At 40.1% G+C, this 22,553-nt stretch overlaps 1 protein-coding gene across 3 annotated transcripts in view; it reads right to left on the reverse strand.

Moving 5' to 3' along the window:
* Positions 1–1,814: 1,814 nt before the first annotated feature.
* BMS1 (BMS1 ribosome biogenesis factor) overlaps positions 1,815–22,553 on the reverse strand; it is a 46,389-nt gene continuing 25,650 nt past the window's right edge. For all 3 annotated transcript variants that reach the window (XM_067710968.1, XM_067710971.1, XM_067710969.1), the window contains exons 14-23: positions 12,389–12,462; positions 11,612–11,788; positions 8,261–8,449; positions 7,992–8,172; positions 7,733–7,791; positions 6,606–6,728; positions 5,693–5,840; positions 5,188–5,363; positions 2,893–3,054; positions 1,815–2,360 (exon numbers count right to left, since the gene is read on the reverse strand). In XM_067710968.1, the coding sequence (XP_067567069.1) occupies positions 2,130–2,360; positions 2,893–3,054; positions 5,188–5,363; positions 5,693–5,840; positions 6,606–6,728; positions 7,733–7,791; positions 7,992–8,172; positions 8,261–8,449; positions 11,612–11,788; positions 12,389–12,462 (1,520 nt within the window). In that variant the 3' untranslated portion in view covers positions 1,815–2,129. The remainder of the gene's footprint in view (positions 2,361–2,892; positions 3,055–5,187; positions 5,364–5,692; positions 5,841–6,605; positions 6,729–7,732; positions 7,792–7,991; positions 8,173–8,260; positions 8,450–11,611; positions 11,789–12,388; positions 12,463–22,553) is intronic.

Consider the following 22,553-nt stretch of genomic DNA (forward strand, 5'->3'; position numbering starts at 1 on the left):
CGATGCAGGGGACACGGGTTCGTGCCCCGGTCTGGGAAGATCCCGCATGCCGCAGAGCAGCTGGGCCCGTGAGCCATGGCCGCTGAGCCTGCGCATCCGGGGCCTGTGCTCCACAACAGGAGAGGCCACAACGGTGAGAGGCCCATGTACCGCAAAAAAAAAAAAAAAAAAAAAGATCCAAATAAAAAGTAGCAAAAGACTTGGACATAAACTTCACCAAAGAGGACATAGTATATGAAAGGCAAGTAAGCATATGCAAAGATGCTCAATATTATTGGTCATTAGGGAAATGCAAATTAAAACCAGTGAGATGGAATGCAAAATGGTACAGCCCCTCCAGAAGACAGTCTGACAGTTCTTTTAAACCATATGACCCAGAAGTGCTACTCCTGGGTATTTTTACCCTGGAGTAATGAAAACTTATGTTCACACGAAAACCTCTACACAGATATTTACAGCAGCCACATTCATAACTGCCCAAAGCTAGAAACAACCACAATGCTCTTCCACTGGAGAATGGATAACCAACTGTGGCCTGTCTGTACAGCTGGTAACCATTTAGTAATCAAAAGGAACGCACCATTGATACACAGGACAATTGGGACGAATCTCAAAGATATGATCCCAATTTCAAAAGATTACATACCGTATTGTTCCACTTACATGATATTCTTGAAATGACAAAGTTGTAGTGATGAAAAACACATCAGTTTTTTTGGTAGTGGGGAGTGGGGAAGTGGGGAAGGCTTGGGTTGCACAGCATGAGGAAGTGCTTTGGAAAGATGGGACTGTTTGGTATCTTCATAGTGGTGTTGATTACATGAATATATAGGTATGTTTTAAAACCTATATAAGTGTTCAAATTCACAGACCTATACAACTCTTTAAAATGGGACCAGAAGGAGAAACAAAAAATTTAAAAATCTGTTCTGTACCAGTCACTTTGCATTTTGTCTCATTAAATCCTCACAGACTGCCAGATTAGTTTATCATCCCCATATTACTTGGGGATGATAAACTAATCCCCATAAGAAGCTTGAAACTCCAAGATACTCAGGAACTTACCCAGTCACACCATGAAGAGTGGCAGAGCCTGGAGCCCTACCCAGACCCTCCTTGCACCTAGCACTGGGATGGTCAAGTCTGCAGGAAGTAGTTTAAGACACTGGGAAAGACAGGCTGCCCTCTTTGTTCATGTCAGTTACGTGTCTGGCTTCTGTGCACAGCCTTGCTAAGCTGGACCTGCTCAGCTTTTAGTCAAATGGACATCTTGGCAGGATCATCTGGGCTTCTTGGGCGCTGGCCTGCATATGCGGATTGGACTTGGTGATGTTCTTTGAGGTAGTGAAGATACTGAGGAAAGAATGCTGGACTAAGACCTGACTGTTTCATCTTGATCCCTTCCTATTCCTAGAAGATTCTACCCACTCCCAGCAAGGTGTTGATGGCTCTCAGGCATGCATTTTAGACCCAGAGGGTATATCAACATGAACTTCAGAGAGAATGCTAACTACCTCCACAGATGTCATCCCTAGTCTAAAAGCATTAAAACAGTATTTAGTGTTAACTAGCTATTATACTAACTTGAAAAACATGTGAAATAAGATGTAAAATGTCCATTAGGGTCAATAGTCAAAGAATATAACATATGACAGACAAAAAAATAAAAAGAACTATATATCCTTCTCTAAAATTTTACCTTAATGCTGAGGATTCAAGTTAATATTTTTTCCCTTCTGGAAGACTCATCATGAAGGTGGTACAGTAAGCAATTATCAAGCATTCATTCCCTAATGAAAACTACTAAGCCAAAATTAACAAGAAAATATTTTAATGATACTTTTGTAGCACAAAATTAAACTGAGACAGGTAAGAGGAATGTGAGGGAATCTAGAAAACCATCAATTATATGGCTTTATTGTGACATAAACCAGATGTTGAGAATGAACAGGTGTCCTATCAGCAGTCTCCATTTCTCCTCTCAAAGGCACAGTCTAGGCAATATATCCAACAAAGAGGTTGTGCTTAGGCTCCAGTCCCCTGACTTGTTATTTAAAAGTACTACAATATATGAAACCATTTATCACTGCAGATTCAAATGACTGTCTGTCTGTCTGTCTGTCTGGAGATCACTTCAATTGCTCCTCAGGCCCCTTCAGGCTGGACTTCTGATTTCTTCTTTCTTTCTGACCCTGAATTCGGTAGAGCTTCTTCCTGAGGTCCTTCTGTCGCTTCAGTTTCTCTTCTTCCTCCTTCTGCTTCACTTTGAAGTGTTCTTTGTTGTGCAGATGCCGTTGCTCCTTGGCTTTCTTCATCTTCTCACTGTGCACTGTACTCAGAGCATCCAGCAGCGCAAGGATCTGACAATGGCAAAACCCAGTGAGCATCAGAATATTCTTACAGCTACAGCATGCTTTCCTTCTAAGTTTCAGGAGGCCTAAACACCACAGCTGATGGCATCAAAGTTACAATCAATTCATGATCCAAATGAATATTAACCTAGTGAAAATTTACCCTGAACTAGGAAATTATAATTTGCATGGAAATATAAGTAGGAGCATATTTACTTAGTAAAATACTTAAATAATGGCCTTGACCACAAAACCACCTTTGTTAAATCACTCTGTGGATACTCTGTACAACTAAGAGCGACTTGCCAGCTGTGTGCCTATTATTCCCCATTAAAATGCATAAGGCAGAGCATGACTAAACAAAAGAAGCGAAATGGACTCCGGCCTTTCTTCTAACTTCCAGATCAAGTGCCTTGAATAAGTCTGGCCCTTATCCTTTCCTAATGAAAAGTGAGAATGCAGTAAAAATGCCACGTGTGTTACTGAAAGCATTATTTTCACATCTAAATGCAACATGCTGGAAGCCGTCCATCAACAGTACCTTCCTTTCATGAGGCTCCCGTACAACAGCTGGTCTCAGTCTGTCCTTCGGAATCTTGCCTGCCTTTGCTTGGGTCTTGGGCTTGCTCTTAAATGGCAGGGCCTTCTGCAAGGCTTTTGGAATGTGCAGTGAATTAAAATGTTTCTTTTGCCTCACAATTGGCTGAAAAAGAAAAATAAAACAAAGACTGTGACATATATTATGATCTATGTACATTTAAAACTTGCATAAAATCTTCTCAATGGGTTGATTTTTCCACAAGATCAGTAACACCACAGTTTGCTGACCATCAGAAATGAGGACTCAATTATCCATCAAATATATATTGCCTCAATGGCCATGCACAGCTGCAAACAAAACAAAGGAATATATAGAATATACATATTTACAATTCTTCCAAGAAATCAACTGTGCCCATATCTACAGTATGGACGATAGGATCTCAACAGAGCAGATGAAAAGATCCAAAGTTTCTGTTAATGAAAAACTCTGGCCTTATCTTTGGGGCACTGAGACGGCTTTTTCTAGCCTAACAAGAATAACTAGCTTTTCATCTTGACTATAAACCTCTCTGGATTTAAGGACATAGTTATTTCTCCAATGAGCAGCTGAAATGCCCCCATCCCTGATTCTCATTAAGAAGTTTAACTTTATTCTGTTTCTAATAGAAGGCTGGTTGAGAAAAGTGACATTTAAATGACCAATGAAGGCAAAACTCCTTCTACATTCAGTTTTCAAGCTAACCAAATTCTATGCTTAAATTGAGATGACCAAAATTCTTAACTGTCTCAGAAGTAGTTAATAAGTTGAAAGTTTTGCCCTAGACCTTTACCAAGGTCGACAATTATATAGAGAATATGTCTGCTGTATCTTTATAAATTTACTGTTAAAGACATCACCCACAATAATATTCAATATTCTCTGTTTAAGACACCAAAATATTTTAGAATGAAAGAAATCAGAGAAATCTCCTTCTCAAAAACAAGTAAGCACCACAGACTGGACAATAGGTACTATGTTCTGAAGTATATTTTAAGAGAAATTCATGGCAATGTGATTCAAATTTTATTAACTATTTTACAGAAAAACTAATGTCTGGAAAACTTCTGTTTCTAGCAGAATGGCAGACCGATACCCTGAATTACCCTCTTATTACAAAACAATTAAATATCCTGCATTATCACAAACAAATCTTTTCAAATGCATTGTTAACCTGTGAACAAAATAATGGACTTTCTCAGAGACCAGAACTTGAATGAAAATGGGAATCCAGACAGGCACTGAGAACTTAACATTTTAAAATACTGATGAGGCCAACTACTGGAAAGGATGTGGAATAACTAGAACTCTGATAAGCTGTTCAAGTCTAACCTGGTATTTCAGTATACTACAGGGATCACACACTGATGTTGAACACATGTACCCTGGAACCTGGCAATCCCACCCATGGGGATCTATGGAATGGAACTGTGTGCACATGCACACCAAACAAGTTGCATATAAGTGTTCAGGGCAGCATTTATAATAGCCAAAAATTGGAAACACTGTCCATCAATGGATAAAACCGACATTCTCATACAATGAAATTCTACTCAACAATAAAAACAAATAAATGTCTGCTATATACAAGAACATGGATGAATCTCATAATACTGAAGGAAAGAAACCAGGCAAAACAGTACATGGTATATTTTATAAAACTCAAAAAATATACATGGTATATTTTATAAAACTCAAAAAAAGGCAGAACTCAAAAAAATGTCAGGGGTTGGGATAGCGGCTACCTCTGAGGTGGAGGTGGGGTAGTGACTGGGAGAGGTCACAAGGGGGACTTCTACTGTGCTGGTAATTCTATTGCTTGATCCAGGCGATGGCAAACTTAGGTATGCTAAAATTCGATGAGCTGTATACACTTATTATTTGTGTACTTTTCTGTGTGTATGTTAACACTTCAACAAAAAGTTTATTAAAACTCAAAAAAAACCCTCCCCCTTGCTTCAATAAGAATCAGTACATTAATGTTTTTCAAATTAATACATGTATATAGTACAAAAAAAAGTTCAAAAGAGGTATATAGTTCAAAAGCGGTGAAAAGTTTAAGTCTCCTTTCCAATCCACAGAAAACCACTATTACCACTTGTCCTGTGTTCCTTCCAAAACAGTCTATGAATATACAACATGTTCATTCAAATTTAATGTTAGACTTTCTACTTGAAAATTCAAACCACAAAAAACATTACATATGAAGCTTCTGGGTGACACCCATCTACAGAGCACATGGGTGATTGACTGTACCTTATACAGAGAATCCTTGCTAGCCTTTAGTTTGATGCCATGGGAGAGCCGGAGTTGACCAGTTGTCCGCATTCCTGACCAGGTGTCTTTCTCACCAGCTGGTTTCAACAAAGATGTTACTGGGTTATAGAAGGCTGGAACAGAGACAGGATACCAAGTTCTCATGAAGACAATGTCTGGAAAGAGAGGAAATTTACATTAACATTTTCAAAAGAAGATTCATATCCATCTCGGTAAACAAAAGAACAAAATATTCACTCCAAACTTCTCTAGCTGGTTGCACAGTATTTGAAGAGAGACTTCACCAAGTGAACTACTTTTGAATAACACATAGCTTTTACTGGGTGTGGCTGGGCGTGCTACACGAGATGCTCCAACTGGGGAGAGCTACAGCTGACGCCTGTTTCTAAAGACCTAAACTACCAGCTATAGTTCACACTGGCTAGAAATCAATAGTGAATGGTAGGTAACATGCTGTTAAGAACACACCACAAAGGATATTTACCACTCATCAGCAGTTTATCCTCAAAGGTGGCCCGGAAAGCTCCTTCTGGAGCCCGGAGCGCCTTCTTGATCTGTCCCCTTATTCCACTGACAGTTCGAATCACAGCACCTTCAAATTTGGCCACTTCCAAAGCAGAATTAAACATTCCCTACAGGTATATATATACATATATATATTAAAAAATACATACACACAAAGTCAGATATTTTACTTCTTAGTTCATAAATATATCCTTGGTTAAAAAACAAAAAATAATTCATTGAAAGGTGATAAAAAAATCAACTCTATTTTTCCCCCAAAGGTGGAATTACTAGGTCAAAAGGAATACAACTCTATCTTCACTGAAATAACACTAATTAAGACTCTATTGTGGGCTCATTAACATGTTCATCACTGCTATCTTTGTAGAAGAGAAGATCAAAAAGATATTTATTGGTCTGAACTGGCCTAGATGGCCTTTGCTGTCATCTCACAGGGCTTGATTACAGTTCATATCCTATTACTTAGGTGCACACACTCAGAAAATAAAGAGACAGCAAGATAAATGCTGATGGTAGTATTACGTTATAAGAACATTTTATGATCATCTTAACTCTGTGTTTTTAATGGAAACACCCTCTACTGATGAAATTTTCAATAAATGTTGCTCAAACTACCCTCCCATGTTATATTGCTCTGTGTTACTTAAATATGCTCAGAAATCTAAAGAAGTAAACTAAATATAAAGAATATAAAATATAAAGAAGTAAACTAAAAATATCAAAGACCAAGTTTATAAAAGATTTCAAATACTTCTCTGAAAACATTAGAACTATATCTTAGACCTACATTAGAATATTTCATTCCTCCTTTAAAAATTACACATTTATAAGCATATGAATATACAGATATATATATGTATATATATATATACCTTAATGAATGAAGTGTTCTTGAAAATTTTATATGGAAAGCCAGTTAGCTTTAATTTCTTCACAATTTTTATAGATTTATCCAGATCAAGGACAACTCCTGTGGCAGCTATCCGGAAATCAGCCTAAAAAGGAACCCCCAAAATGTGAATACAGGAATAATGTCAGCAAGAGAAGAACTACATTTCTCTGTAATGCAACAAATTACCAAAGTGCAATTCACTTACAATCACCTAAGAAAAAGTAAGAAAGAATACATGAACATGCAAAACAGTATTTTAACAAAAGCTATCTGAAACTATAATACACGTACGCCAAAATTAATGATGATATCTTGAGCATTTTCCTGAGGGTGATTTTACAGTAACACAGTTTCACAAAGACGAATGAAAGGGAATATGAAGATTTGGCTACAATGTTTGAGAAATTAAATTTTGGACATTAAGGATGGATTCCATTTGCCCATTTTTCTGTTTTCTTTTCTGTTAAATGAGGCCAATAAAACCTGCTCTGATTGGTCAAATGAAGACTGTGTGAACATACCTTGCTAAACCAGATTACTAGGGGGTAGTCTTATGTCTAGCTGGTATCCAATGTATGCCAGAACCTAGTCGAGTGGTTAGCTCATGGTGAGCACTGCATAAATATTTTTAGAATAATATTAAAAAGCATAAAATATAAAAGCATAAAATGTCATCAGTATCATTACAATTCTTCTATTTCCCTTTTCTCTACTCTCACACCTTACTTAAAAGGATGCAGGAAAGGGCTTCCCTGGTGGCACAGTGGTTGGGAGTCTGCCTGCCGGTGCAGGGGGCAGGGGTTCGTGCCCCGGTCCGGGAGGATCCCACGTACCGCAGAGCGGCTGGGCCCGTGGGCCATGGCCGCTGGGCCTGCACGTCCGGAGCCTGTGCTCCGAGGTGGTAGAGGCTGCGGTGGTGGGAGGCCCGCGTACCGCAAAAAAAAAAAAAAAAAAAAAAAAAGATGCAGGAAATTTAAAAGCAAAGAGAAGTTTACTATAAATACTTAAAATGAATAATTTTCAACTTAAAGTTTCAGGTACATATTCCATAATCCAGACATTATTTCTCAAACACAATCTATAAAATAAACGATCAAAGATAGTTACCATTATGCCACTGACAGACTGTATTGCCAAGAACCCAGTACCCTGCGGAGTGATAGGACCTTAAAGGAAACAGGAAAAAAAAAAAAAAATACAGTGAACCACACATTCTAGATCCTGCTTTACATATATACTCCAATCCAAAAAAAAAAGAGAAAAATCTTAATTGGGATTTCATGAAAGGAAAAAAGCAAAACTACAATGATAAAGCTTAAAAGATTTAAATTAGCCTACAAGCAAGTTTATTCTAATCCCTTTTTACCCCAAAAGGTTGCTCCACAATGCATGTGCTGTGGGGTGTATTTCAGAAGCCTCTGTCTTCCATTGTGGTCTTCAATATAATAAAGTGGGATGGTCTGAAACCTCCTCCACCCTACAGAAAAAATGACTGGATCTCGGGACTTGAGGATTTTCTTATACCAACGATGTTTCTTCAGACGCATCTGAAAGGAGAAGAGATTTCAGTAAGATTACTGGTACAAGTATGACCAAAGAACCTCAATCGTTAAGCATACAGTGAAGGGTACCTACCTGTACATATCCAACATTGCCCTCACTATTGCCCAAACCACCCAAAATAATTGGGTAATGTGGGTCAAAGTTAAGCACGAATTCACAGGGGACGTTTTCTATCTCAATTCGGACATACATCCCAGGTCGAAAACCCTCATACTGAACTCTGGCTTCATCATCTTGATCTTCGAATTCTGCCCGGTTAAGCTATACATGAGAGGGGGAAAATAAAACAAAAACAATTAAAAACCCATAATTCTGTTACTTTTAATAAATGTAAGATTAACATTTAAAAAAAGAGCAATTTCTAAAGAAAGGAACCATGTACAGAATTATTTAGGCTTTATCCTAATTAAAAATAATGTTTTATCTATACAGTTTGTTCAGGATATGCCCCAACTGTTTACTTCTCTGTTGCTCCAAGCTATACTATAGTAAATACAAACAACTCTGAAAGCAGACCTTAATGTTGGTCGACACTCTGAACTTCCCCATCCACACTTTTCTTACTCTCCCAATTATTTCACACTTTTTCTCTTTTCATCAAACACCCAGTTATCTCCTCCCTCATCCTCACTCTCAGCTGTTGACTGTTTCCTAATTCACCCAAAATTTAAGCAACCTAAAAGAACTTCCACAGTTAGCCCCTCTACCAGGGTTTACACCCATATTCAGCTTTTTATTACAGCTCTGCACTGTTCAATATAGTAGCCACACATGGCTATTTAAGTTGAAATTAAATAAAATTTTAAAATTCAGTCATTTAATCACTTTAACTGTATTTCAAGTGGTCAGTATCAATATGTGGCTACAATATAAGACAGTAAGATATACATTTCCTTAATCACAGCAAGCTCTACTAGGCACTGTTAGAGATTATCCATGCCTCTATTTAATGCCAACCTTTACTTGCACCCTAGATCATCCACTCCTGTTGGACTTTATTCCAACAAATCTTTCCTGTTATTTCTCTCATCTTAAAACCTTTTGACTGTACTTCCTCTCACTATTGCCCCGTTTCTCCGCTTATCTTTGAAGCAAAATGCCACAGAAGTTTTCTAAAGTCTGGTTCCAGTTACGCTGCACATATTCTCATAAATCCCCTAAAATTGTACTTGAACCAATATTCCATTGAAATGCTTGCAAAAGTCACTAAAGGTCTCCATATTCTTAATCCAGTGGTCAATTCTGTCTTCACTGTAGTTAACACAACAGCAGGATTTGAAACAATTTATCACTTCCTTCTACAGTGGTTTCCAGCATACTGCACGTCCTCTTACGTTTCTTCTATCTCCTGGGAGCCGCGCAGCCTCTACTGCTGCTTCCTTGTCTCTGCCCAGTCTCCTGAAGTACCCAGTCCTGGTCCTCTCCTCTCCTGACTCCATGCTTACTCCCCAGGTCATTCCACCTATCTCATAGTTTTAAAAAGCACCCAGCTCCTGAGTACATCACATTTAAGTCCCTGGCCTCAACAGCTCTCCAGAACTGACCACCTGACACTCCTCTTATCTGAAAGGTATCTCAAACCTAACAGATCCAAACTTCATCTTCCCAGGTAGACTGACATCAATGAAAGGCTTTCCTCTTACTGATGACAACCCAATGCCTCCAGTAAGTCATCCTTATCTTCCCTCTCACACATCTCACATTCAATCCACCAGGAAATCCTACTGATCTACCTTTCAAAAAAAGTATAGCCAGAATTTGACTCTTTCTTTCCTCTCATCACTGCAACCCCCCACCCCCTCCCCAGTGTAAGTCATGTTAATCTTACTGAACTTGTGCCAGGGTAATCCTTTCAAGGGGTAAGCAGATCATGCACGTCTCTCCTCTACTCAAAACCCCCGATGCGGGCTTCCCTGGTGGCGCAGTTGTTGAGAGTCCACCTGCCGATGCAGGGGACAACGGTTCGTGCCCCGGTCCGGGAAGATCCCACATGCCGCAGAGCGGCTGGGCCCGTGAGCCATGGCCGCTGAGCCTGCGCGTCTGGAGCCTGTGCTCCGCAACGGGAGAGGCCACAACAGTGAGAGGCCCGCATACCGCAAACAAACAAACAAACAAACAAAAAACCCGATGGACCCCCATTTCATTCACAGTAAAAAAATTCGAAGTTCTTTACAATGACCCACAAGGTTTTAGGTGATTTTATTTTATTATTATTATTGTTTGGTTGCATTGGGTTTTCATTGCTGTGCACACACGGGCTTTCTCTAGTTGGGGCGAGCGGGGGCTACTCTTCATTACGGTGCGCGGGCTTCTCATTGCAGTGGCTTCTCTTGTTGCAGAGCACGGGCTCTAGGCGTGCAGGCATTAGTAGTTGTGGCTCGTGGGCTATAGAGCACAGGCTCAGTAGTTGTGGCACACGGGCTTAGTTGCTCTGCAGCATGTGGGATCTTCCCGGATCAGGGATCAAACCCGTGTCCCCTGCACTGGCAGGTGGATTCTTAACCACTGCGCCACCAGGGAAGCCTCTAGGTGATTTTAAATTATAAATGGCCTAAAGCAAAGACTTCAGAACCAGCCTTACATTTCCTAGTCACTTCTATCAAAGGTCAGAAGACACTTTGAATCACTATGTTAATGACTAACCAGGAGATACTTCTTTAACTAGATGAAGACCTAGGTTGAGCAAACCCTGTCAGCTGCATTTTCACAAATCATATACTTAATCTGCAGAAGACATATTAGGGTATGCTCCCGTTTACAGGGATTCTTGGTGGCCCCACTTGTCAAAGCGCATCTCAAACACTTGCCATCAACTGTACACATCTTTGCCTCCTTCAGAGTCAGTTCATCAACTCAAACAGCCTGCTCAGCATCCCCCGACAGCAGGGCCACACTATCTCCCTTTCAGCATTCCACAGGCTCCCTTTATCTTTGCATCTGACCTTACATTCGAAGTATCCTCTGAACTCTGACCAAGGTGGGTTTTCAGAAAACCATCCCCAGAGAGCACTGGTATATGCATAAGCCACACAGGCCAAGAATCACGTACACATTCAAATTATTCAGTTATGGTTCCAGGGAGTGGCAATCAGAATACTAAGGCAATGCTTGCATGTAAATAAACACACTGTCTCAAATCACTACTCTGTAAGATCCTCAAAAATGGTGGCCGTGTCTCAGCCATTTCTGCTTCCACAACATTTAATGCTTGGTACAAAACAGACACTGATATTTTTCTGGTGAATGTCTGACTGAAGAAACCATTAGATAACTGCATGAATAAACACACCTATTTGCATCTTGACCTAGGAGCCCAAACAGGAGGCCCAGAAGTAGGCAGGGAGCAAAGACCTAAACAAAGTTACGTATTCACAGCACTATTACAGCCCTGAAATGAGGCTGATAGGAACTGAGTTTTCTCACCTGTGCTTGTTTCTGCATTTCTCCTTTAAGATCATCAAAGTATGTGTTTTCTCCTTCATCATATTCTGCATCAAACATCTCTTTCAATTTTCTCTTTTTATCCAAATGCTTTTTCTTGGCACTTTCCTCTGCATTGGGGTCAATTTCTTCTTTAACTTCTTCCTCCACATCTTCAACCTTAAATTTCCAGAAGAGAAAATTTTGTAAAAATTTGTAGAGAACTTCTTCTTTAAACATTAAGGCAGATTTTAAAAGTTCTATTTGAGCTGCGAAAATCTTAGTTATGATCATCATGAAAACAAAATAAAACAGTCTTTGTCTCTAAATAACATGTACTGCAACAAGAGACATTTAGACATCTGCATTACAATTAGCCACCATTCCTTAATATGGCTGGGAATGCCAAACATGAATAAAAATAATAGCAACTGTTCCCAACCCAGATGCTCCCAGATACTGTTCTAAAGAAATTTTAGGGAGAACAGGGAATTATTATTTTTTTAAAGCGGCACTTAAAATTAAGTGGAGGAGAATGATGGCAAGACAGTGACCCAGGAGCTAAAACTTTCAATGACTGAAGAATCATAATAAGAAGAAGAGGTAATAGGTATCACTCAAGAAAATTAACAATAACAAATAAACCAACAACTTTTGGTCCGTTCCCACCCTCTTCACTTTTAGGAAGGAATCCATCCATCTCATATGGGGCCTCTTGCAGAACATACTGACCACAGATCAAGGACCAGTGGCTGATGGCTGGCCATGGCCAGGTCATACCTGAGTATCCGGGCCTGATTTTCCCTTGTGCACGTCCCCTGTTTCCAGGTCTTCAAAGTCACCATAGAGCTCCTCTGGGAAAAGAACATCCAAATGACTCCCCTGTAAGTAGGGCCTGCATGTGACACTCCAGCACCACCCAGCACCAAGTGGACTATGTGCTCGGCATCTCAAACTTCATTTTTACTGTGCTTATTGCTACACACCCCTAAAGAATCCCGCACTTACACAGCCTTCTTTTTCTTGTTAAATTTTGTCAGTATTTCATCACCTGTTTAGGTTAAGGAAATGGGCCCAATCCACTTTTCCATATTCTATTTCAAAATGCCACTTAGCCACAAGCTATTTTTCCAGGATAGGTGATGAACATTCTGTAGCACTGATGCATACAGAGGTGGCATGCATGGCCCTGCATGTCAGTCCCCAAACCAACAGTTCAAAGAGTGACTTGAAAAGTCATGGCATGATAACAGCACATATGAAAAAGAGTCTCAACAATGAGATCAACACAGCACAACCATGTGACATACCTAGGAAAGATCTGAGATTACATAAAATACATCATTTAGAGTAACAGTAGTATCCAAAACAATGTCAAGCCCATAAGAAGAGCTCATTAATTTGTTTCTGGAGCTCTAAGTTTAGTTATGGATCCTACCCTTAAAAGAAACAGGCGAGTTAAAACCCTGGGAGGCAACATTTAGAAAGGTATCAAAACATTTTCATACAAGAAAGAACCAAAGGATGTATAAAAGATGGGAAGATTTCATTTGTAATAAAAAACAAAAAAGGATAAAGTACTTAGGAATAATCCTAACAAGAAATGTACTAGAACTTTAGTTTCAAAATTTTTTAAGTTTTAATATGCTTTTTTTTTTTTTTTTTTGCGGTACACGGCCCTCTCACTGTTGTGGCCTCTCCCGTTGCGGAGCACAGGCTCCGGACGTGCAGGCTCAGCGGCCATGGCTCACGGGCCCAGCCGCTCCGCGGCATGTGGGATCTTCCCGGACCGGGGAACGAACCCGTGTCCCCTGCATCGGCAGGTGGACTCTCAACCACTGCGCCACCAGGGAAGCCCTAATATGCTTTTTAAAGGACATATGGAGACACAACTAGGGTGCCAGTGGGACACTGGTGGGGGCCCTCGATGCCCAGGATGACAGGAGGAACCCCAGAGCGACTGGGTAGGACATGGGGGAGTGAGGGGGGAGGAGAAGTGGAGGTCGGACAGGAATGGCACCCCTGAGGGGTGGCTGGGATGGGGGATGGGTTCCCACGCCTAGAGGGACCCTCAGGGGCTCGGAGGATCAGGCATTTCCCCTGTCCAATTGGGCCCCAGGAGGCCTGCGGGGCTCCCGGGCCAGGTCCTCCTCCCTCCAAGGCCCCCTCCAGTCCACGTTGATCCCAGGGGCATAGGAGGGAGGTACAGGGAGGAGAGGTGGGATATTGGGGCCCTCCAAGACCAGAGGATCAGGGGAGGTGCCGTGGGCGTTTCCCCCACCCACTTGGCCCTGGGAAGTCTGTTGGGCTCTCAGCCTAGTCATCCGTGCTCGTTCTCCAGGGTCCCCTCTGGCCTCATGGGTCCTAGGGGTGTGGGAGGGAGGGAGGAGGGGTTAAGAGGAAAAGAGGTGGACAGTGGTGGGGAACCCTCTAAGACCAGGTCAGAGGAGGTGCCACTCGTGTTTCCCCAGCCCACTTGGGCCAGGAGGCCTGCTGGGCTCCCAGGCCAGGTCCCCAGCCCTCTGAGGCCCCCTCCGTGCTGCATTGGTCCTAGGGGCGTAGGAGGAAGGGAGGAGGGGGGAAGAGGGAAAGAGGAGGAGAGGTGGACAGGGGAGACCCTCTGGGGCCAGGGGATCAGGGGAAGCACCGCGGGCACTTCCCCTGCCCACTCAGCTCCAGGAAGCCTGCTGGGGTCTGGTCCCCTGCCTTCCGGAGCCCTCTCCTGCCGCGTGGGTCCTAGGGGCATGGGGAGGGGTGGGGGTGGGGGGAACAAGAGAGGCCAATGGGGAGGGGTCCTCTGGGATCGGAGGACTAGGGGGAAGGCGCCTAGCATTTCCCCGCCCACTCAGGCCCAGTGAGTCTGCTGGGGTCCTGGACCTGGTACTCTGCCCTCCAGGGACAGAGGCACTCCTGGTACCTCCTGCTGTGTTGAGCCTAAGCCCCAACCCCCACCACCCTGCAGGGCCTGTTCCAGCCCTGTGGGTTCTAAGCATAGGCCCCACCCACCACCTAAACACCTAAACCCTGTCCCTGCATAAGCCCCACCCCCATAGCCAAGGCCTTGTTTGGCTTTTTTTTTTTTTTTTTAACTCCTCTTTTTTACTACTGCAGTTTTCTTTTACCTTCCGGTTGTTGTTTGATCTATATTTTTCTTTTTTTATTCTTTCTAACATATCTGTTAGTTTTCTAATCTTATTTTATTTTCTCTTTGTTATTGTTCTGCTCCTTTTTTCCTTTTCCTTTTTTTTTTTTTTTTGCCACCCCACATGGCTTGCAGGATCTTGGTTCACAAGCCAGGGGTTGGGCCAGAGCTCCTGTGGTGGGAACTCTGAGTCCGAACCACTGGAATAACAGAAAACCTCATACCCCAGGGAATAGTCATCAGAGTAAGGTCTCCCAGAGGTCCTCATCTCAGCACAAAGACCGAGCTCTACCCAACAGCCTACAAACTCCAGTGCTGGAAGCCTTAGGCCAAACAACCAGTAAAATAGGAATACAATCCCACCCATTAAAAAAAAAAAAAAAAAAGAGAGACGATTAAAAAATATGTCAAGTGTCAAGATGAAGGAACAAGGTAAAAACCTACAAAACCAAGCAAATGAAGAGGAAATAGGGAACCTACCTGAAAAAGAATTCATAGTAATGATAGTAAAGATGATTCAGAACCTTGGAAATAGAATGGAGGCGCAGATTGAGAAAATTCAAGAAATGTTTAACAAAGAGCTAGAAGAACTAAAGAACAAACAGAGATGAACAACACAATACTGAAATGAAACATACACTAGAAGGAATCAAAAACAGAATAACTGAGGCAGAAGAACGAATAAGTGACCTGGAAGACAAATGGTGGAAATAACTGCCGAGGAGCAGAATAAAGAGAAAAGAATGAAAAGAATTGAGGACAGTCTCAGAGACCTCTGGGACAACGCTAAATGCACCAACACTTGAATTATAGGGGCCCCAGAAAAAGAAGAGAAAAAGAAAGAGTCTAAGAAAATATTTGAAGACATTATAATGGAAAACTTCCTTAACATGGGAAAGGAAACATGGGAAACCACCCAAGTCCAGGAAGCACAGAGAGTCCCATAAAGGATAAACCCTAGGAGAAACACACCAAGACACATATTAATCAAACTAACAAAAATTAAATTCAAAGAAAAAATATTAAAAGCAGCAAGGGAAAAACAAAAAACAACATACAAAGGATACCCATAAGGTTATCAGCTGATTTTTCAGCAGAAACTCTGCAGGCCAGAAGGGAGTGGCAGGATATACTTAAAGTGATGAAAGAGAAAAACCTACAACCAAGATTACTCTACCCAGCAAGGATCTCATTCAGATTCGACAGAGAAATCAAAAGCTTTTCAGACAAAGAAAAGCTAAGAATTCAGCACCACCAAACCAACAAATGCTAAAAGAACTTCTCTAGGCGGGAAACACAAGAGAAGAAAAAGACCCACAAAAACAAACCCAAAACAATTAAGAAAATGGTAATAGGAACATACATACTGATAATAACTTTGAATGTAAATGGATTAAATACTCCAAACAAAAGACACAGGCTGGCTGAATGGATACAAAAACAAGACCCATATATATGCTGTCTACAAGAGACCCAATTCAGACCTAGGGACACATACAGACTGAAAGTGAAGGGATGGAAAAAGATATTCCATGCAAATGGAAATCAAAAGAAAGCTAGAGTAGCAATACTTGTATGAGATAAAATAGACTTTAAAATAAAGACTGTTACAAGAGATAAGGAAGGACACTACATAATGATCAAGGGATCAATCCAAGAAGAAGATATAACAATTATAAATATTTATGCACCCAACACAGAAGCACCTCAATACATAAGGCAAATGCTATCAACCATAAAAGGGGACATCGACAGTAACACAACAATAGTAGGGGACTTAACACCTCATTTACACCAATGGACAGTTCATCAAAAAAGAAAATAAGTAAGGAAACACAAGCTTTAAATGACAAAATACACTAGATAGATTTAATTGACATCTATAGGACAATACACCCGAAATTGGCAGAACAGAGGTTTTTCTCAAGTGCACGTGGAACATTTTCCAGGATAGATCACACCTTGGGTCACAAATCAAGCCTCAGAAAATTTAAGAAAATTGAAATCGTACCAAGCATCTTTTCTGACCACAGTGCTATGAGACTGGAAATCAATTAAAGGAAAAAACCTGTAAAAAACAAATACATGGTAGCTAAACAGTGCACTACTGTATGACCAAGAGATCGCTGAAGAAATCAAAGAAATAGAAAAAATACACAGAAACAAATGACAACAAAAACACGACGACCCAAAACCTATGGGATGCAGCAAAAGCAGTTCTAAGACGGAAGTTTATAGCAATACAATCCAACGTCAAGAAACAAGAAAAATCTCAAATAAACTATCTAACCTTACATCTAAAGCAACTAGAGAAAGAAGAACAAAGAAAACCCAAAGTCAGTAGAAGGAAAGAAATCATAAAGATCATAGCAGGGTGGGATAGGGAGGGTGGGAGGGAGGGAGATGCAAGAGGGAAAAGATATGGGAACATATGTATATATATAACTGATTCATTTGGAAAGCAATTATACTCCAATAAAGATGTGAAAAAAAAAGATCATAGCAGAAATAAATGAAATAGAAATGGATAAAACAATAGCAAAGATCAATAAAACTAAAAGTTGGTTCTTTGAGAAGATAAACAAAACGGATAAACCTTTAGCCAGACTCATCAAGAAAAAAAGGGAGAGGACACAAATCAACAAAATTAGAAATGAAAAAGAAGAAATCACAACTGACAATGCAGAAATACAAAGGATTTTAAGAGACTACTACAAACAACTATAACCCAATAAAATGAACAACCACAAAGAAATGTACAAATTCTTGGAAAGGTACAATTTACCAAGACTGAACCAGGAAGAATTAGAAAACATAAACAGACCTATCACAAGTAATGAAATTGAAACTGTAATTAAAAATCTTCTAACAAACAAAAGTCCAGGACCAGCTGACTTCACAGGCGAATTCTATCGAACATTTAGAGAAGCACTAACACCCATCCTTCCCAACCTCTTCCAAAAAATTGCAGAGGGAGGAATACTCCCAAATTCGTTCTACAAAACCACCATCACTCTGATACCAAAACCAGACAAAGATATCACAAAAAAAGAAAATTACAGACCAATATCACTGATGAATACAGATGCAAAAATCCTGAACAAAATACTAGCAAACAGAATCCAACAATACATTAAAAGGATCATACAACATGATCAAGTGGGATTTATCCCAGGGATGCAAGGATTCTTCCACATATGCAAATCAATCAATGTGATACACCATATTAACAAATTAAGAAATAAAAACCATATGATAATCTCAACAGATGCAGAAAAAGCTTTTGACAAAATTCAACACTATTTATGATAAAAACTCTCCAGAAAATGGGCATAGAGGGAACCTACCTCAACATAATAAAGGCCATAAATGACAAACCCATAGCAAACATCACACTCAATGGTGAAAAACTGAAAGCATTTCCACTAAGATCAGGAACAAGGCAAGGATGTCCACTCTTGCCACTCTTATTCAACATAGTTTTGGAAGTCCTAGCCACAGCAATCAGAAGAAAAAGAAATAAAAGGAATACAAATTGGAAAAGAGGAAGTAAAACTGTCACTGTCTGCAGATGACATGATACTATACATAGAAAATCCTAAAGATGCCACCAGAAAACTACTAGAACTAATCAATGAATTTAGTAAGGTTGCAGGATACAAAATTAATGCACAGAAATCTCTGGCATTCCAATACACTAACAGTGAAAAATCAGAAAGAGAAATTAAGGAAACACTCCCATTTACCAATGCAACAAAAAGAATAAAATATCTAGGAATAAACCTACCTAAAGAGGTGAAAGACTTGTATTCAGAAAACTATAAAACACTGAGGAAAGAAATCAAAGATGACATAAACAGATGGAGAAATATACATGTTCTTGGATTGGAAGAATCAACATTGTGAAAATGACTATACTGCCCAAAGCAATCTACAGATTCAATGCAATACCTACCAAACTACCGATGGCATTCTTCACAGAATTAGAACAAAAAAATTTTACAATTCGTATGGAAACATAAAAGACTCCAAATAGCCACAGCAATGTTGAGAAAGAAAAACAGAGCTGGAGGAATCAGGCTCCCTGACTTCAAACTATACTACAAAGCTAGTCATCAAGACAGTATGGTACTGGCACAAAAACAGAAATATAGATCAATAGTACAGGATAGAAAGCACAGAGATAAACCCACACAGACTAGTCACCTAATTTACGACCAAGTAGGCAAGAACATACAATGGAGAAAAGACAGCCTCTTTAATAAGTGAAGCTGGGAAAAGTGGACAGCTACATGTAAAAGAATGAACTTAGAACACTACCTAACACCATACACAAAAATAAACCCCAAATGGATTAAAGACCTAAATGTAAGACCAGACACTATAAAACTCCTACAGGAAAACATAGGAAAACACTCTTTGACATAAACCACAGCAAGTTCTTTTTTGACCCACCTCCTAAAGTAATGAAAATAAAAACAAAAATAAACAAATGGGACCTAATGAAAGTTAAAAGCTTTTGCACAGCAAAGGAAACCGTAAGCAAGACGAAAAGACAACCCTCAGAATGGGAGAAAATATTTGCAAGTGAAGCAACAAAGGATTAATCTCCAAAATATACAAACAGCTCATGGAGCTCAATATCAAAAAAACCCCAAACAACCCAATTAAAAATGGGCGGAAGACCTAAATAGACATTTCACCAAAGAAGACATACAGATGGCCAAGAGGCACATGAAAAGCTGCTCAGCATCACTAATTATTAGAGAAATGAAAATCAAAACTAAAATGAGGTATATCACCTCACACCAGTCAGAATGGCCATCATCAAAAAGTCTACAAACAATAAATGCTGGAGAGGGTGTGGAGAAAAGGGGACCCTGTTGCACTGTTTGTGGGAATGTAAATTGATACAGCCACTATGGAGAACAGTATGGGGAGGTTCCTTAAAAAACTAAAAATAGAACTACCATATGACCCAGCAATCCCAGTACTGGGCATATAGCCTGAGAAAACCATAATTCAGAAGGACATATGTATCCTAATGTTCACTGCAGCACTACTTCCAATAGCCAGGACATGAAACAACCTAAATGTCCAATGATAGATGAATAGATAAAGAAGATGTGGTACATATATACAATGGAATATTACTCAGCCATAAAAAGGAATGAAATTGGGTCATTTGTAAAGATGTGGATGGACCTAGAGTCTGTCATACAGAGTGAAGTAAGCCAGAAAGAGAAAAACAAATATCGTATATTAACACATATATGTGGAATCTAGAAAAAGGGTACAGATGAACCTATATGTAGGACAGGAATAGAGACGTAGACATAGAAAACAGACATGTGGACACATTGGGAGAAGGGGAGGGTGGGACGAATTGGGAGATTAGGTTTGACATAATTACACTACCATGTGTAAAACAGCTAGCTACTGGGAACCTGCTGTATAACACAGGGAGCTCAGCTTGGTGTTCTGTGACAACCTAGATGGAGGGTGGGAGGCCAAGAGGGAGAGCATATAGGTATACATATAGCTGATTCACTTCACTGTACAGCAGAAGCTAACACAACACTGTAAAGCAATTTTACTCCAATAAAAAAATAAAATAAAATAAAGGACACATGGAATAACCTTAGCTCATGCTTTTAAGTGCTTCACATACCAGGCAGGCACTGCTCTAAGTGTTTTACATGCCTTAACTATATTCTTCAACATGACTCAATGAAGGAGGTATTATTAATGTTATCTACTGAACAAGTAAAACCACCATGTGTTTGGAAAGGAAGCCTCAATATTATGAAGACTAATTCTCTCTTTTACATAGTAACTGATTCACTTTGTTATAAAGCAGAAACTAACACACCATTGTAAAGCAATTATACCCCAATAAAGATGTTAAAAAAAATAAAAAGAAAGAAAAGAAAATAACCACCAAGGATTTCCAGTCTGGAAAAGATGGTGTAGACATATCTCCTCTGTTCCTCCTGACTGTGTATAACCATCAACTCCAGAAACGATGCAAGAGCACAAGAGACAACCAAAGGAAAACTCTGAAAGGTGGAAAGACAAAGATGGGCTGGTGAGCGTCCCCATGACCAGAGGAATGACATAGTGGCCTATGTCTCACTATACCACAACCCACAGAAAGGCAACTTAGGGCCACCATTTCCCAATCCGCAAGTGGCAACAGAAGGCAGCCGCAGAATGAGATAGGCCCATTCTTCCTTCAGATTGAACCAGATCTCACCAGCAATCCAGGTAAACTGGGTATCCCACTGACAGCAAGTGATGAAGGAAAGTGCTAGCCTTCCCAACGAGCTTGAATCTCCTTTCCTCCACCAAGATGTACCAGGTGCCCAAGGGTTATCAGCAAGGAGGGATTCCACCAGGCATGAGGCTCTCCTCTTCCACCTTAAAAACAATATGCGTCCAGGCAGGACCAAGCAAAGGAGATGCCCCCAGAACAAGCAAACTGGCCCCAGAGGCCAAAACAACTTTCCCCAACCTAGCCACACTAGGTGGCCCAGCCTAGGGAAGCTCCTCTGTTCCCCCCAGGTAGCACCAGCAGGAACCAGTAGCACCAGCAGGAACCAGTAGCACCAGATAAACCAAGTACAGCAAAACAGTACCACAAAGGCTCTGAAATTAAATTGTCATTGGAACCACAGCCCATGAAGTAGACCAGGGCCTGTACATTAAACCTAAACAGGATGATCGCCTGCTAAAATTTAAAAATTACATAGGACCCAGGGTCTCCAAACAAAATGTGTGGCTACAATAGAAAATCACCTGTCATACCCAGAACCAAGAAAATCATCATTTGAATGTGAAAAGACAACTGAAAACAACACTGAAATGAATCAGATGTTGGAACTATCTGACTTGTACCTTGAAGCAGCAATTATAAATAAAATTATAAAAGCCAAAAAAAAAAAACCCTTCAACAAGCAACTATAAATCTTACAGCAACAACCAAAAAACTGAAAACCTCAACAAGAAATTGAAGAACAAAATGGAAATTATAGAACTGAAAAATACAGTAACAGAAATTAAAAAACTGGCTACATGAGCTCAATAGTAAGAGTAGAGATGAAAGAGGATGGACTTAGAGAACTTGAGGCCACATAATAGAATTCATTCAGTCTGAACAACATAGAGAAAGCCTAAAAACAAATGAAGAGCACCTCAAAGACCTGTGGGACAGAAACAAAAAAATCCCAACATCTGTATCATCAAAGTCTCATAAGTCGTCTGGAGCTGAAAGAAATAATGACTGCAGATTCCTAAATCTGTTGAAAGACACAAACTTACAGATTCAAGAAGATGAGTTAATCTCAAACAGAGTAAACCCAACAAAATTCACACCAATCAAACTTCTGAAAACTAAAAACAAATAAAAAATATCTTAAAGCAGCCAGAAAGAAATGACAGATTACCTGTAGGCGCACACCAAGTAAAATGACAGCCTATGTATCTATTCTTTAGAAATGAAGAAGGAAACAGACATTCTCAGATGAAGGAAAGCTACAGGAATTTGTAGCTACCATACTTACCCTTAAAAAATGGCTAAAGGAAGTTCTTAGGCAGAAAGGAAATTATAAAAGGAGAAATCTGAGACCATCAGAAAAAAAAGAAAAAACAAAAGAGAAAAAGAACAGAAATATGGATACACAGAACAGACTATCCAGCTTATGAATTTGTAAAATCATATTTCATAGTCAAAAAAATTATACCACTATCTAATATTCAAGCCAATATTTAAAAGTGGGGAAACTACAACAAACTACTAAATAT

This window comes from Pseudorca crassidens, chromosome 16, assembly GCF_039906515.1.
Source record: "Pseudorca crassidens isolate mPseCra1 chromosome 16, mPseCra1.hap1, whole genome shotgun sequence".
Taxonomy (NCBI): domain Eukaryota; kingdom Metazoa; phylum Chordata; class Mammalia; order Artiodactyla; family Delphinidae; genus Pseudorca; species Pseudorca crassidens.